The 13,925-nt window shown below is 46.5% G+C and overlaps 1 protein-coding gene across 5 annotated transcripts in view; it reads right to left on the reverse strand.

Annotated features, from left to right (window-relative positions):
- Positions 1-13,527, reverse strand: part of TPP2 (tripeptidyl peptidase 2) — a 60,555-nt gene extending 47,028 nt beyond the window's left edge. For 3 of the 5 annotated variants that reach the window (XM_020881940.2, XM_020881939.2, XM_070471435.1), the window contains exons 1-2: positions 13,270-13,524; positions 5,585-5,713 (exon numbers count right to left, since the gene is read on the reverse strand). In XM_020881940.2, coding sequence (XP_020737599.1) covers positions 5,585-5,713; positions 13,270-13,434 — 294 coding nt within the window. In that variant the 5' untranslated portion in view covers positions 13,435-13,524. Of the gene's footprint in view, positions 1-5,584; positions 5,714-13,269 lie in introns of all 5 variants that reach the window. The other 2 variants (XM_070471434.1, XM_070471436.1) reach the window with 2 other exon arrangements.
- Between the last annotated feature and the right edge of the window lie 398 nt (positions 13,528-13,925).

A 13,925-nucleotide genomic window follows, 5' to 3' on the forward strand; every position in this document is an offset into this window, starting at 1 on the left:
TTACTACTCTACGTTGCCATTTAACCTCACTCTGGCTCCTTCTGTCTCAACAGTGAGATAGCTTAACTATAGTACCTTTCATTTACACAATGCTTTACAGTTTATGCAGGGCTTTCAACCCACACTAAACTGCTAGGACCTTCAGTTTCCAAGCACTCAAGACAACTCATTTCCTCATAACCCAGCTGCCCATCAACCAGGGGAGGGAAGCAACTTACAGGACCTCTCCGCCCTCAGATGTCCCCTTAAGAAAAAAAACCTCACTCTCCTCCAAGATACTACAGGGATGGGCCCAGAGCCTATAAAAAGAGCTCTTTGTGTTCTTAAGAAAAAAGCTCTATAAAAATCATGATAATTACATACAACATCTTATAATAGTCTTTCCTGCTCTCTCAAAGTATTTAAAAATAACACTTCAAGCTTTTAATTTACATAAAATACAAAGAGCATGCCCAGTTTACCAATGAAGAAAGCAGAGAAGCAAAGAGAAATTAAGCTTCTGGCCCAAACAGGAGGGTTAAAAAGAAAGCTGGAATCTAGTCCTATCAAGAGACAAAAACCTGGTGTAAAGGAAACAGAATTTAAAGCCACACAAACCTGGCTATGGCCCAAACTCTGCCACTCACCAGGTGGGAGCCACGGGCTTCCACTTCCTCACGTGCAAAAGGAAGAAAATAATCTTTACTTCACAATTCACATGATTAAGAATTTGTGTGAACATCAACCAACTTGAAATGTCAATCAAGACCATGGGGACCCTTCATATTCTATCATCTCAGGACCCATGATCACTAAAAATAGCTTTTAAAGGTGTACAGATTATGAAGCTTAACTATCAACCACTAAAAGTTGTGGACTGACTCACAATTCTCACTTGTGCAGGACCTCGAATCCTCAAGTCCCTCTTTATCAAATTGTTCCCCAGGCAGGAAGCCTGTGGAGGAAATCTTCTCACAACTAGAGGAAGACAATTGTGCACAGAAATTCCAAGATCTACTGACCTTCAAAAGCCTGCAAATACTGTAAAGCAATTATCCTTCAATTAAAAAGAAATTTAAAAAAACGTCTGTACATCAGTAATCATTTCTGAATCAAGGATGTCTGGAGTTTGTGAAATTTTAAATACGCTGGCATACAAACTAGTGCTTTTCATTCAAAACTGACCAGCCTTCTTTAGATAATAGGGATTCTCAACTTGCTCTTGCAACACCCGTGACACACAATAACAACGTGCTGCAACAATAAAAGAGCAAACAGTCACTGGCTTATTTAATCACAGGTGTCCCACCACCCAGCTGGCTCTGTTCCCGTGTGCTACTGACAGCTTCTTTGTACAGAGATTACGAAAAGCTGTGAAATGCATAAGGATTAAACGAAATAACTGATCAAAGTAACTGCAAAATAATCAGGTGTTGAGACAATCACAATCACTTAAACTATGTATGTAATACAATAAAAATAATCGAGTAGACATAATTTACGTTTAATTAAAGTGAGACTAAATTCTGCAAGGTCCATAAACCAGATATTTCTCAAGTCGCTACCATGCATTTTCTTCACAATACAGGTGGACCAGTTACAAAAATGTAACTAAAATAATAATAATAAGAAGAAGAATTATGCATAATCACGGTTTTACTAGTCAACCTTAACCAGGTTACAGCTAGATCTGTTGTTTGTTGTTCAGCTGCTCAGCTGAGTCCGACTCTTTGTGACCCCATCGACCGCAGCACGCCAGGCTTCCCTGTCCATCACCATCTCCTGCAGCTTGTTCAAACTCATGTCCATTGAGTTGGTGATGCCAACCAACCATCTCATCCTCTGTTGTCCCCTTCTCCTCCAGCCCTCAATCTTTCCCAGCATCAGGGTCTTTTCAAATGAGTGGGCTCTTCACATTGGGTGGCCAATGTATTGGAGCTTCAGTTTCAGCATCAGTCCTTCCAGTGAATATTAAGGTTGATTTCCTTTAGGATTGCCTAGTCTGATCTCCTTGCAGACCAAGGGACTCTCAAGAATCTTCTCCAACATCACAGTTCAAAAGCCTCAGTTCTATGTTCAGCTATCTTTACTCTTAGGCCATTAGAGAATACGTCATTTTACAAATTTGAGTATTCCATACAAATGAAGTTACTGTGGGTCTCTCTTAAAATCAAAGCACTCTATTTATTTATTACCATTTTAAGCTGCTCTCTTTAAAAGAGTTTTAATTACATAGTAACTACAATGTGGTAAGACTGATTCTCAAAGAAAAAACAGAATTTAATTACTAATTACACCTCATTTTACGGACTCTTTTAAAGAAAGGCTGTTTAATGAATTGAAGGTTTTCTCAATGAGACAAGTGTCACCGTGAGTTGTTGACGTTCCGTGCAAGAAAATCATGTTGAGTTTTTTGCCTCAAAACTGTACTTCAGACTTGTCAGGCTCATGATCGGGTTGGACATAAGGACCCTCTCCCTTTTAGCTATCACTACATCTAAATTCGATGTTAAGTCTGGCTGAGGCATTCAGTCTCTCAACTAGCCTAAACTAGGCTAAAAAGTGATGATTTGGAAAATGACTTCAAGTTAAATGAGGCAGAACTTTAAAAGGCACTGTGCTTCCTTCCAAATGCTGCTAAAATTAGAATAAGGAAAAGGGAAAAAACAAAAACCCTAACGACAAAAAATGGGCAATGAGGCTTTAGAAGCCAAAAGTCACCACATTTTGAAGGCTGCAAAGTGAACAGCAGCACTGAAAATTGGTGGGCAAACTACGGACTTTTACCACATGTGGTGGGACAAGTGGGTATTCAGATGGAAGAAAAGAATATAGGGACTCCTATTTTAAACAAAGCGTTAAATCAAGTCCAGGTGAATTCTAGAACAAACAAGAAAAGAAAAATGATGGATGCTTTTAGAAAATAAAAATGGGAGAATATCCTCATGATTTCAGGTCAGGAAGGACTTCTTTTTTTTTTCTTTTACTATCAAGTATGATTTTAAAAAACTCAAAGCAGGTGATCATATGTACTCAAGACCTTTAAGGTTTCTTCTGCTTGTCCTTCATTTCTGCTGTTCCATGCTTTCCTTTGAAAAGTCTTTTTTTTTTTTTTTTACTATTTTAAAAAAGTGTATCTGCTGGCTATAAATACTCTTAGTTTCACTTTGTCTAGGAATGTCTTTATTTCACCCTTTTCCCCTGAATGTATTTTCACTGCATAAAGAATCCGTGATCAACAGATCCTTTCTTTCTGCACTGGAAAAATGTCATGCCACACCTTTCGGGCCCCTAGGGTTCTGATGAGAAGGCTGTCAATCAAGTTTCCTTCCCATCTATATAGTGGGTCACTTTTTCCTGGCTATTTTCAAGATTTTTTTTTTTTGGGGGGGGGTCTTTCATTTTTGGCAATCTGATTGGATGTTTCTGGGCATGAATTCCTTTTGGTTTATCTTATTTGGGGTTCACTCAGCTTCTGGAATTAGTAGGTTTATATCTTTGCCAGACGGGAGAATCTCCCAAATTTTTTGAGAATTTTTTTTTTTCCAGCAGCACACTCCTTTCCCCTCTTTCCTAGGGTCTGATGATGCAAATATCTGACCGTTCATTATTGACCGACAAGCTCCTCAAGCTAAGGAGGAGTGTTTTCCCAGCGTTTTTCTCTTCATTATTCAGAATGGTTATTTTCTATTGGTTGATCTTAAAGTTTGCTCAGACTCTTCTGTCATCTTTCTGCTACTGCATCCTTCCAGTGATGTTTTCTTAAAAAAAATATTTCAGCTATCGTAAAAATTTCAGTTCTAAAATGTCCATCTGGGTGTTTTTTACAGCTTCTATATCTTTTGCTGAGTCTATTAGTTACTGCTGTGTTACGAATTACACAAACGCTGTGACTTAAAAGAACACACATCTCCTGTCTCACACACTCTGTCAATCAGAAGCTGGCACCACTGGGCTGGATCCTTCACTTGGCTTCAACCGAGGTGCCGGCCAGGGCCCTACTCTTGTCTGCGGCTGGTCTGGTGGCAGGTCTGGTGGTGTTCGCTTCCCTCTGTCTGTGAGGTTCAGGGCCGGTGCTTCTCACTCATTGTCAGCGGAGGAAGGATTTCATAAGACACAAAAAGCCCTAACCAAAAATGCAAAAGGCTGATTTCCAACCACAACAGACTTGATGTCCTACCCGTGAAAAGACATCACCTGGAAGGAGAAAATACGAGTACAGAGGGGGAGAAGACACCCGAAACACACGTAACCCAAGGACAGGTCACCCCACACACGAGTAAGAAAACAACAGATGACTCAGGATTCAAAACAACCAGCAGAGGCGCACTTCACAAAAGAGAAGATCCAAACGCCTGAGCAACACATGAGAAGGTACTCAATCTGAATAGGCATCCCGAGAAACACAAATTCAAACTACAAAGTGATACAGCTAAATTCTAATCTATTCACAACAATTAAAAAGACTGAAAACAGCAACTGGTAGCAGCGCGCCTGCTACAAGTCCTACATGTGGTTAGTAGCAATGCATTTTAGTGCAACAGCTGGAAAAACTGGTGAAGCTGTGTCACCCAGGAAAGGTCTATCTCTGACTCAGCAATTTCACTCTCAGGCACATATCCTAGAGCCACCTGCACACGGGTGCACAGAGTACGTCTGCAAGGATGTTTTCTAAAGACTGCAACACTCCCAAAGCAGAAACAACTCTTCCCAGCAGAACGGACACCACGTGGTACAACCAACCATGTCCCAGACACAGCAATGAAACCGAAGACATCACTGCTCCATGCAAACCATGGCTCAATTTCATGAATCTCACAAACACCCAGGAAAAGAGGACATGAAATGACACATCAATGAGGTCATTCATATAAAGCTCACAAATAGGCAAAAATAACAATATATTTCATGTATCTGCACAGAGGTGGTAAAACCACAAAGGAAAGCAAATAACTGATTTCACAGAAGTCAAAATATGTTGTGATCTGGAGAACACAGTGAAGTCCTGAGGTTTGGCAATGTTCTGTCTTATCTATAGCAGGTAAAGCGGTGTTCACTTAAATTACTCATTCAACTGTACATATGCATCTTGTGCATTTTTCTTTTTGCCTGTACAATTAACTATGAAAGGCGTTATGCTTCTATTCACTTTTCCGCTTTTATCCGTTCCGATAACTACCACTGGCCGTAAGTAACTGACCACCAGTTACTCAAGACTGCTTAGCAGTAGCATCCTTACAGAAGGAGAGGGCAAGAATCTTCAAAGCACCTAACCAGTAGCTGATCTAACAGGAGCAGAAGAATTAGATGTCAACCAGCAGCAGTTTATGTGCTATTTGGAAGAAGCAGAAGTAGAATATAGGTAACTTAACCAGAGCACAGTTAAGTCAAAGACACTTGAAGACTTTACTGTGTTGCTTTTCTGACTCACAGAAGCCGTAAACATTGGTTGCTTGAAAGCATGACGTCTCAGGGTGATCTATGATATAGCAACAGGTAACGAACATCATACCATGGAATGTAAGGTAAAAACATAAGATGCTTTGAGGTGAGAGCACAAAAAAATAAAGAGAAAAATTCAGTGAAAAGATAAAAACACTCCAACCTTGAGCACCCTTCCTGAAAGACCAACAATTTCACCATCCTTCGGCTCCACCACTGTGGCCGTGTTCACGTCGCCGCTTCCCGTTGTGTCAATGATATCGATGATTTTCGGTTTCCCGTCAGTTGTAACCTGAAGATTAAGAGACCATTAAAACATGAATTATAGAATCCAGCTTTTATCCTGAAAGCAAAGCCAGCCAATCCCCAAATGTGTGTCTGTGCGTGCACACGTCCCCGTATACAAAATATCCTATAAAATCTGCATTCATTTAAAAAAGGGAACTGAGCTGTTTTAAGCCAAAAGCTTGACAAATACTCTCAAGAAAGTGTAGTCATATATTCAGGTAAATACTTCCTGAGCACTTACCATAGGCCACACTCCACTAAGTGTGGGGAATATACAGCAAGGACCAGTACAGAAAACTCTTGACCTCACAGACTTTGTTTTACATGGACTCAATAAACCAACAAATACATAACATGTCAGTCGGCAGTCACGACAACCAAGAAAGTCGAGCAGGCAAAGGAGACAGGTGGTACGGGGCGCTCAGCGCCTGGGCAAAGGCTGGGCAAGAAAGGTCTCACTGAGAACGTCAACATTTGGAGAGAGATCTGAAGAAGGTGAGTTTGGGGCTGGACGAGTACAAAGCTTGAAGGGAAAAATGCTTACTAACATTTCATTACTGGAGGCTACACTAGCCCTCCAACTGAAGTCAGGTTCAGACTCACCACTCACAGCCACCCCCTCACCCCAAGCCTTGCCAGCCTGGGAAGCCAACACCCACCTGGGTGCTCAAGCCAGAAATGCAAGAAGTCCTCGGCCTCTCTTGTTTAGTGCTCACAGCCAGCTTCCCCAGAGGTCCTTCGTTCTACCTCTTTAGTGCGGTTCAGACCCACCTTCTCTGGATGCCCACTACCGGCATCCTGAGCTTCTCCACCACCGTCACCTCCTGCCTTCCTAACGGGACGCCGCCCCCGGGAAGCCCTCCAGGATCAACAGGAGCACCCTCCTGACCCCGACCTCTTGGTCTCCTTTCCACTCCTCGGCCATGGCTGCCACCCTCCTGCATCAGGCCCTTCTGCTGAGAACTTTTTGTCCCTTCAGTTGTCCACAAGGGTCCCGGTCTCGACTCAGGGACCCCGTTTTCTAGAGAACGCTGCCCCTTCACAGAGACCTCCCTGCTGGCCTCGTCTAAGCGTGCATCACCCTAAACCCGATCATTCCTCCTCACGGTACCGTGGGGCCTTCGCAGAACTCCACTCGCTTCGTAATCACGCCTGGGGCTCTTCCCCGACTCGCACTAGTGGAAGGGAGGCACCACTGGGGCAGGGGCCGTGTCTGTTTTATTCCCCACATTAGTCCAAACCTGGCAGCGTCTGTTAGGCACGCGAGGCTCCTGGCTTGTTGGACAGCCTGGCACTCCTTACTCGGCATTAGGATGGATTTTCCTCAGCTGTGGGGTCGCAGCCAGCCCCACCCTTTCAAAGCTGAGACCTCCGACTGCTGCAGCCCACGGTAACACTGAACACCCCACTGCCTTTGTGGGGGGCAAAAAAAAACCCCATTCTGGGGCTCTTTCTGGGCTAGTTTCGTCAAGGGGATTTGTTGCATTCAAGAGACACGTGTTGAGTGAGCAGCGGGAATCAGGTGCGCAGACCTGAAAAGGACAGGAAAAAAGAAGACCCCTGCCCTCATGAGCGAAAGAGGAACAGAGAGCTGGTGGGAATTTGCTGGATGAGGCAGGGAGCTCAAACCTGGCACTCTGCGCCCACCTCGAGGGGTGGGAGGGAGGTTCAAGAGAAAGGGGACCGATGTGTGCCCGTGGCTGACTCACGCTCATGCGTAGCAGACACCAACACAACACTGTAAAGCAATTATCCTCCAATTAAAACAAATTAATTAAAGAAGAGAGAAAGAGGAACGTAAAAAAAAAAAGCCTACCGGGGGCCAAGAGCCCAGCCCTCAGATTCCCCTTCCACCCGAGAACTCACCCTCTGAGATGAAGCGCAGGGTCCATCCCTAGGAGTCTCTCCTGTCACCCCCCACCCCCTGCCGCAGGGCACTCAGAACTCTGCAGTTAGGGTGCAGAGGAGGAGGGGGGAGTTCACTGTGGGGGGGAAATGCACACACACCTTCTTTACAAGGGAAAGTGAGGGGGTGGGCTGGGGGATCTCAGATCTCACCTCAATCATCAACCAGTCGGGGGCTGAGAGTTCTGTCCGGGGGGCACCGCTGTTAGTTTTAGGTGATGTAATTCTTAAACTGGGTGATTATTTCTTGGGGGCTGTCTATATTAGGAATAAGTATTCTAATAGACTCAGAAGGCTCCAAATCATAATTAAAAGGCACCGCAGAAATCATAGCCAAACCCCTAAGATTATGACAAAAACAAATCAGACACTGATTTTGAAAGTACTGGCTAAGTACCTTCAAACATGGAATGAAGAAAAATGTAAGAGAATCTAACAAGATAAAAACAGAAACCACTAGGAGGAAGCTCGAACTCTCCTATAAACTCTCCTATAAGACTAGTTAGATCATGTATTAAGACCAGAAGCAAATAATCTACTTGAAAACGTATTCCAAATAAGTGTGTAATCTGAAAGCTGCACCACAGCACTAACACAAACCATTTGCCTTCATCTTCTCATTCGCTCAGCCAACAGCATCAGTACCTTGAGATCAAGAATCACAAGAGATCGCTAGTAAGTCTGACACGGATCCCTCTCTTTAGGAACCTCATTCATCAGTGTGTGAGCTAAGGAGGAGAGCCTAAGGGGATTTCGTGGCTTATTCAGCATCTGCTACTGTGATCAGCTTTACTCACTAGCACCTCTCTTACCCGTGAAAAGTTCTCATATGTACAGTTTTCTCTCTGTGTACTTCTCCCTTCCACATGAGGTGAAGGGACCTACTCCACTAGAGAGAAGACACAAGAGGGAATTTAAGGGCAGGAAGGTTTTAGAAAGGCAAACCGGCTGAGAATTCTGCAAGGAGCTCTGGGAGGAAGACAGGCCACTGCCCTGCTAGCCTGAGCCCGCTGTCCCTCCAGCGTGGGGGCCGGACGGTCACAGGAGCCTGTGACAAGAGCAGAGGTGATCAGCCCTGCGGACAGAGTGAAGACTGAGAGGGGCTTACTGGGCGATGCCGGTGGAACGGAACAAAAATTGCCCAAAGGTTCTTCCCCAACATCAAGAACCTCAGCTACTTTTTATCTCCAGAGAAACACTTAGTGTGGCAAAGTTGGCCAGGGTTTACAGAAGATCAGAATCAGAGTGGGAAGCTCGCCAATTTTTCTGCACAAACCGCAGTGAAGGAACAAGCGCTTACTTGAAATTTCAGGGATGATACTGAAAACACTCCTTTAAGCAAAGCATGGTATGTTGCAAACAAACACTATGAAATGACTCTTATTCTAAGAGCATAGTGATAAAATGAGTAAGACAGGCTTTGCTTTCAGAAAGCTTACAATCCAGCTGGAAAGACAAATGAAACAAGAGAACAGTGACACAGGACAATGAATAACAAACGTGAAGGACAGTGTCTAGGAAGGCATGTAAGAACACACAACTCGGCTTGCAGGAAATCAGGAAAGGCAAATTGAAAGGCAAACTTAAAACTGGCAGCGCCTACCATTAGTAACTAAGTACACATCCATGATAATTTCCTCACTGTACTCTTATCTTGTTGTGTCTGACCATGATCCCATAGTAGCCCGCCAGCTTCTTCTGTCCATGTGATTTCTCCAGGCAAGAATATTGAAGCAAACTGCCATTTCCTCCTCCAGGGGAGGACCCAGGGATCTAACTCACGTCTTCCGCATTGGCAGGTGGATTCTTCACCACTGAGTCACCAGGGAAGCCCCCTCTATTATATTTTAGTGAATATGAAATTAGAAAGGCATTTACAGGACTACTTGTAACCTCTGCCCCTAAATTATATTTTTTTCCCATGAGGAAATTACAGATATTATCACACACACATATATATTTTCCCACTCAACACAAGCACATTTCACAGAAAATGAATCTGGATAGGTACTTTCAAGGAATTTTAACTTAACCAGGAAAAAGGTATGAAAAGCAAGAGACCAAAATGAAACGCTAAGTGCTATAGGAGGATATGAATAAACCGCTATGAGAGCAAAGAGGGAAAAGGAACTGTCAGCAGGGACTGGGCCCTACCCCTCTTTGAAGTCCCAGGTCCTGACACAGCGGTTGGCATATACACAAAATACACAGTATACGCATTGGGAGATGGCTGAAGTAAATCAGCAGATATCCCCAAAGGTAACAGGCAAGGGCCCAGCCAGCTCTTATGGGATTAAATAGGCCTTTACAGGTGCCTGTAGAAAGTCTGCAGGCAGATTAAACCTCACGTGTAGGGGCATGTGCTGGGGACAGACCTGGAAGATCTGGGGAAAGGGTGGAATGTTGTTGGTGGAAGCCCAGGGTCAGGGGCGGGGGACGGAAGTGCTGAGATGTGAACAAAGGTTATGCAAGGAGCTGGAATCAGGTGGCAACCGGCTGTGCAAAGTTCAGGACACAGAAAAAGAGACACAGGTGAATAGAACAGACTTTTGGACTCTGTGGGAGAAGGCGAGGGTGGGATGTTTCAAGAGAACAGCATCGAAACATGTATATTATCTAGGGTGAAACAGATCACCAGCCCAGGTTGGATGCATGAGACAAGTGCTCGGACCTGGTGCACTGGAAGACCCAGAAGGATCGGGTGGAGAGGGAGGTGGGAGGGGGGATCGGGATGGGGAATACATGTATATCCATGGCTGATTCATGTCAATGTATGACAAAAACCACTACAATAGTGTAAAGTAATTAGCCTCCAACTAAAAAAAAAAAAAAAGTTCAGGACTGGGGGTTTTCAGGCAAAGACAACTGGAAGGCCCAAATTGGTTGGTTTGATATTAAGCAAGGGTGTGATGGCAGGGTTTTTTCTTTTTTTTTTTAAAAAAAGGGTACTCTGGCAATGCGGAGGATGACCAGTGGTGGCCGGGAGGCCCCTGAATTCCAGGTCCTGTCCAAGCTCTGCCTCTCCTCCATGAAGCCTGGCTGGCCCCCTGATCAATCTGTTAACAGTTACAGTCTGCACGACTCCAGAATCTTTTAATGCAAAACCTCAGATGCCTGAATATCTGCTGCGGAAAAGACTTAACCACTTATTTAATTTTACTCCTCTCATCCTGCCACCCTCTGCATTTAGCAAGCCTACACGCTGTCACAAAAGAGAACTGAGCCTGAGGCCATCTCCAAAGAACGGGCCTCTCCACTGTGTTCCTCAAAGTTCTCCTCCTGTGTCTGGTCCTCTGCTTAAGACTTCACTGCCTTTTCAGATGTCCAGTCCAACCACCTCTTCCTATTTCACTTGCTCCTTCCATTTTATCTACCTTCTTACCTTAATGATGTATACACAGATCTACAAAACACATTTGTTACAGCTAAGGAGGGGGAAAAAATACCTTAAAAATTCACTCGTGTTTGCAAGTCACCTTACTGAATTCTTTTTGGATGGCCATGTTTAGGTCAATCTCTCCAAGTTGTTAGAAGATAGGAGTTAAATTTTCATTTCCCTTCAAATACACTGTTGTGCAAACATTTGTTGCTACATGCACACATCTAAGGGCTTCCCAGGTGGTGCTAGTGGTAAAGAACCTGCCTGCCAGAACAGGAGAGGTAAGAGATGAGGGTTCAATCCCAGGGTGGGGAAGATCTCCTGGAGGAGGGCATGGCAACTCACTCCAGTGTTCTTGCCTGGAGAATCCCATGGACAGAGGAGCCTGGCGGGCTACAGTCCGTGGGGTCACAAAGAATTGGACACGACTGAAGGGACTGAGCACACACACACATCTAACGCACATTTATCCTTCAGAGAGCTGGCGATTTAAGATCCAGCGTAAACTCCCTCAAGGTTATTTAAGCCTTGCTTAAAAACATGAGTTTCTTGAACGGTTTTCTTGAGCTCTTTAAACAGTCACAGGTAACTAATTGTCTCAATTTTCAGAGCAGCGTGGTGGGATGAGAGTCACTGCTACTTTATAGAGGGAGGAACAGAATGATGGGATGAGCAGGTCTGGGAGATTCTACAAAAGCCTCTTTTCCCCAGACAGTACTCCTCCAAACTCTTCCAATCCCCTTATTATCCTGACAAAGGAGCCAGTGAACCACGGCCTCCAGCTGTTCTCCTCCCACTTATCCCTATAAAAGGGAACACACACCACCCCGGAATGAAACCATCACTACCCAGGAATAAAGTCTCGAGGAGGTGATGGCTGTCACTGCTGTGAGTCTCCAGAGTTATTATCATGACTGGACCATTCAGCGCAGGAGGGAAGGCATCACCTGCTTCTCTTCTGAGGCTCCAGAGCTGCCCCGCAGGGCCAGGGGCAGGTGAGTGGCACTCCGCCCCGCTGCTCAAGAACTAAGGGGAGGAAGCAAGATACCCCTCAGAAGGGCTTCTCTACAGACCTGACAGTTTCCTCTTCCCCATGAATTACATCCTAACTTCCCAAATGCTATCCCGCTTGTAAGAGAGCACAATCAAGGATTTGAGAGGGCAGAGGCAGGCGGGAGAAGAGAATCCCTCAACCTCAGGGTTTTAAGACATACAGGTGAAGGGCTGACACAGGGAAAGAGAGCAGCAATCAGCCAGGTTAGACGTTGGAGAGATGGGACCTTGAGCAATGGTGAAGTTCTGCTGACTACTGGGTTTCCCTGCAAGTCTAAGGCTAAATTTACAAAAGCCAAACTTTGAAAACTTTAATCAGAAGGCTTTCAACAGAGATCAACCTTTTAAAAAAATTACCTACAAGGGTACCTTGATTCAGCGATTCCAAAGGTGCCGAAGGCCAAACAAAATCGTCTTTTAAAAAATGATAAAGTACGTGGTCTTACATTTTGAGGTTGAAAAATCAAAAAAAAAAAAAAAGAAAGAAAGAAAGCATAATTGAATGCACCCTGGAAGAATTCGTAAAAAAAAACCAAAAACCAACAACAAACTCAATCGGGTTCTTCTTTACGTAAAAGCCTAAAAAGCCCTGCGTTTCAGTTGACCCTAAACAAGTACACTGCAGAAGACGGTTTAAAAATAGCACATAGAAAACTACCGGAGCAAACAACTCCGGAAGTTGACTTATCTTCTTGAAACCGGCGGCTTTCGTTGTTTCGAGATTTAAAAAAAAATCATTCCACCCCAAATCAAATTACCCGAACGACAGTGAGAAAACACACACACACACAAAACACGAAAAGTTCTGATTTGCCTCTTCTCTGAAGCCTCCCCCCCACCACCACACCACCCTCCCCAGAATAATAAAATGGTAAATAACGGGCACTGGCCGCTCGGGTCCACGAGGCAGCCGCGGCGGCGGAGGAGGGCGCTGGGCTGGGCAGGAGGGAGCCCGCGGGCTCCGGGGCCTGGCGGCGGCCAGGCTGGAAGGGGCTTCCCGGGGGCGGGGGGGCGGCGATTAGCGCCCCGACCGGCCGCGCCGGCCCCCGCCGCTTTGTCTGGGCCGGGATCGGGGCCCAGCCCGGGCGCCCCGGGCCCCGCGCCTCCCAGCCCGAGGCTTCCTCCCGGCGCCCGGCTCGCCCTCGGCCGCACACTGGGACTCCGAGGCCCGCGTCCCCCCGCCGCCCCCGAACCCGCGCTGGGGCCCTCGGCGGCCGCTGCACCTGCATGCCCGGGGCCCCGGGGTCGACCCCCGTGTCCAGGACGGCGATAAGCACCCCTCGCCCGTCATACTCCGGGTAGCGGCACAGGAAGGCCGCGGCCCCGGTCTCCTTCTTCGGGAGGAGGCCGTGGAAGGGGAAGGGCTCCTCGGTCGCGGCGGTGGCCATGGACGCAGGCTGCAAGGCGGCGGGGCGGCAAACGGCCGGGCTGCGCGCGGATGAGCGGCGGCGCGAGGACAACCCGGGCGGCCGCGGGCCTGGGCTGGGAGAGGAGGCGCGGACGGGGTGGGCGGGGCCGGCCGCCGGCCAATCCTCGGGCCGCCCGGGAGGGCCGGCCAGTCCCGCGCCTCTACGTCAGAGCCGACGGCGCCGCTCTCCGGAAGCCGAGCCCGAGAGGTGCCCGGGGCCGCAGAGAAGGGGGCGGAGCCTGAGGCGTGGCCGGAGGGGTTCTGGGGCTGGAGTCCCCCGGGGGGTCTTAAACTAGAGGGACGAGCGGGGCGAGGATTTTTTTTTTTAGGGGGCGGGCCGGCTTCTAAGCAGAGGGTCCGTTTATCCCCGCCCCACCGGGGGGACAGAGAAGGAAGTGGGGGCTTGGCGTCTGGAGAAGCGGGAAGACCCTCTCTGACAGTCGATGGTTTCTGAAAGTGCAGGTGTAATTG

Source organism: Odocoileus virginianus, chromosome 8 (genome assembly GCF_023699985.2).
Source record: "Odocoileus virginianus isolate 20LAN1187 ecotype Illinois chromosome 8, Ovbor_1.2, whole genome shotgun sequence".
Classification (NCBI taxonomy): domain Eukaryota; kingdom Metazoa; phylum Chordata; class Mammalia; order Artiodactyla; family Cervidae; genus Odocoileus; species Odocoileus virginianus.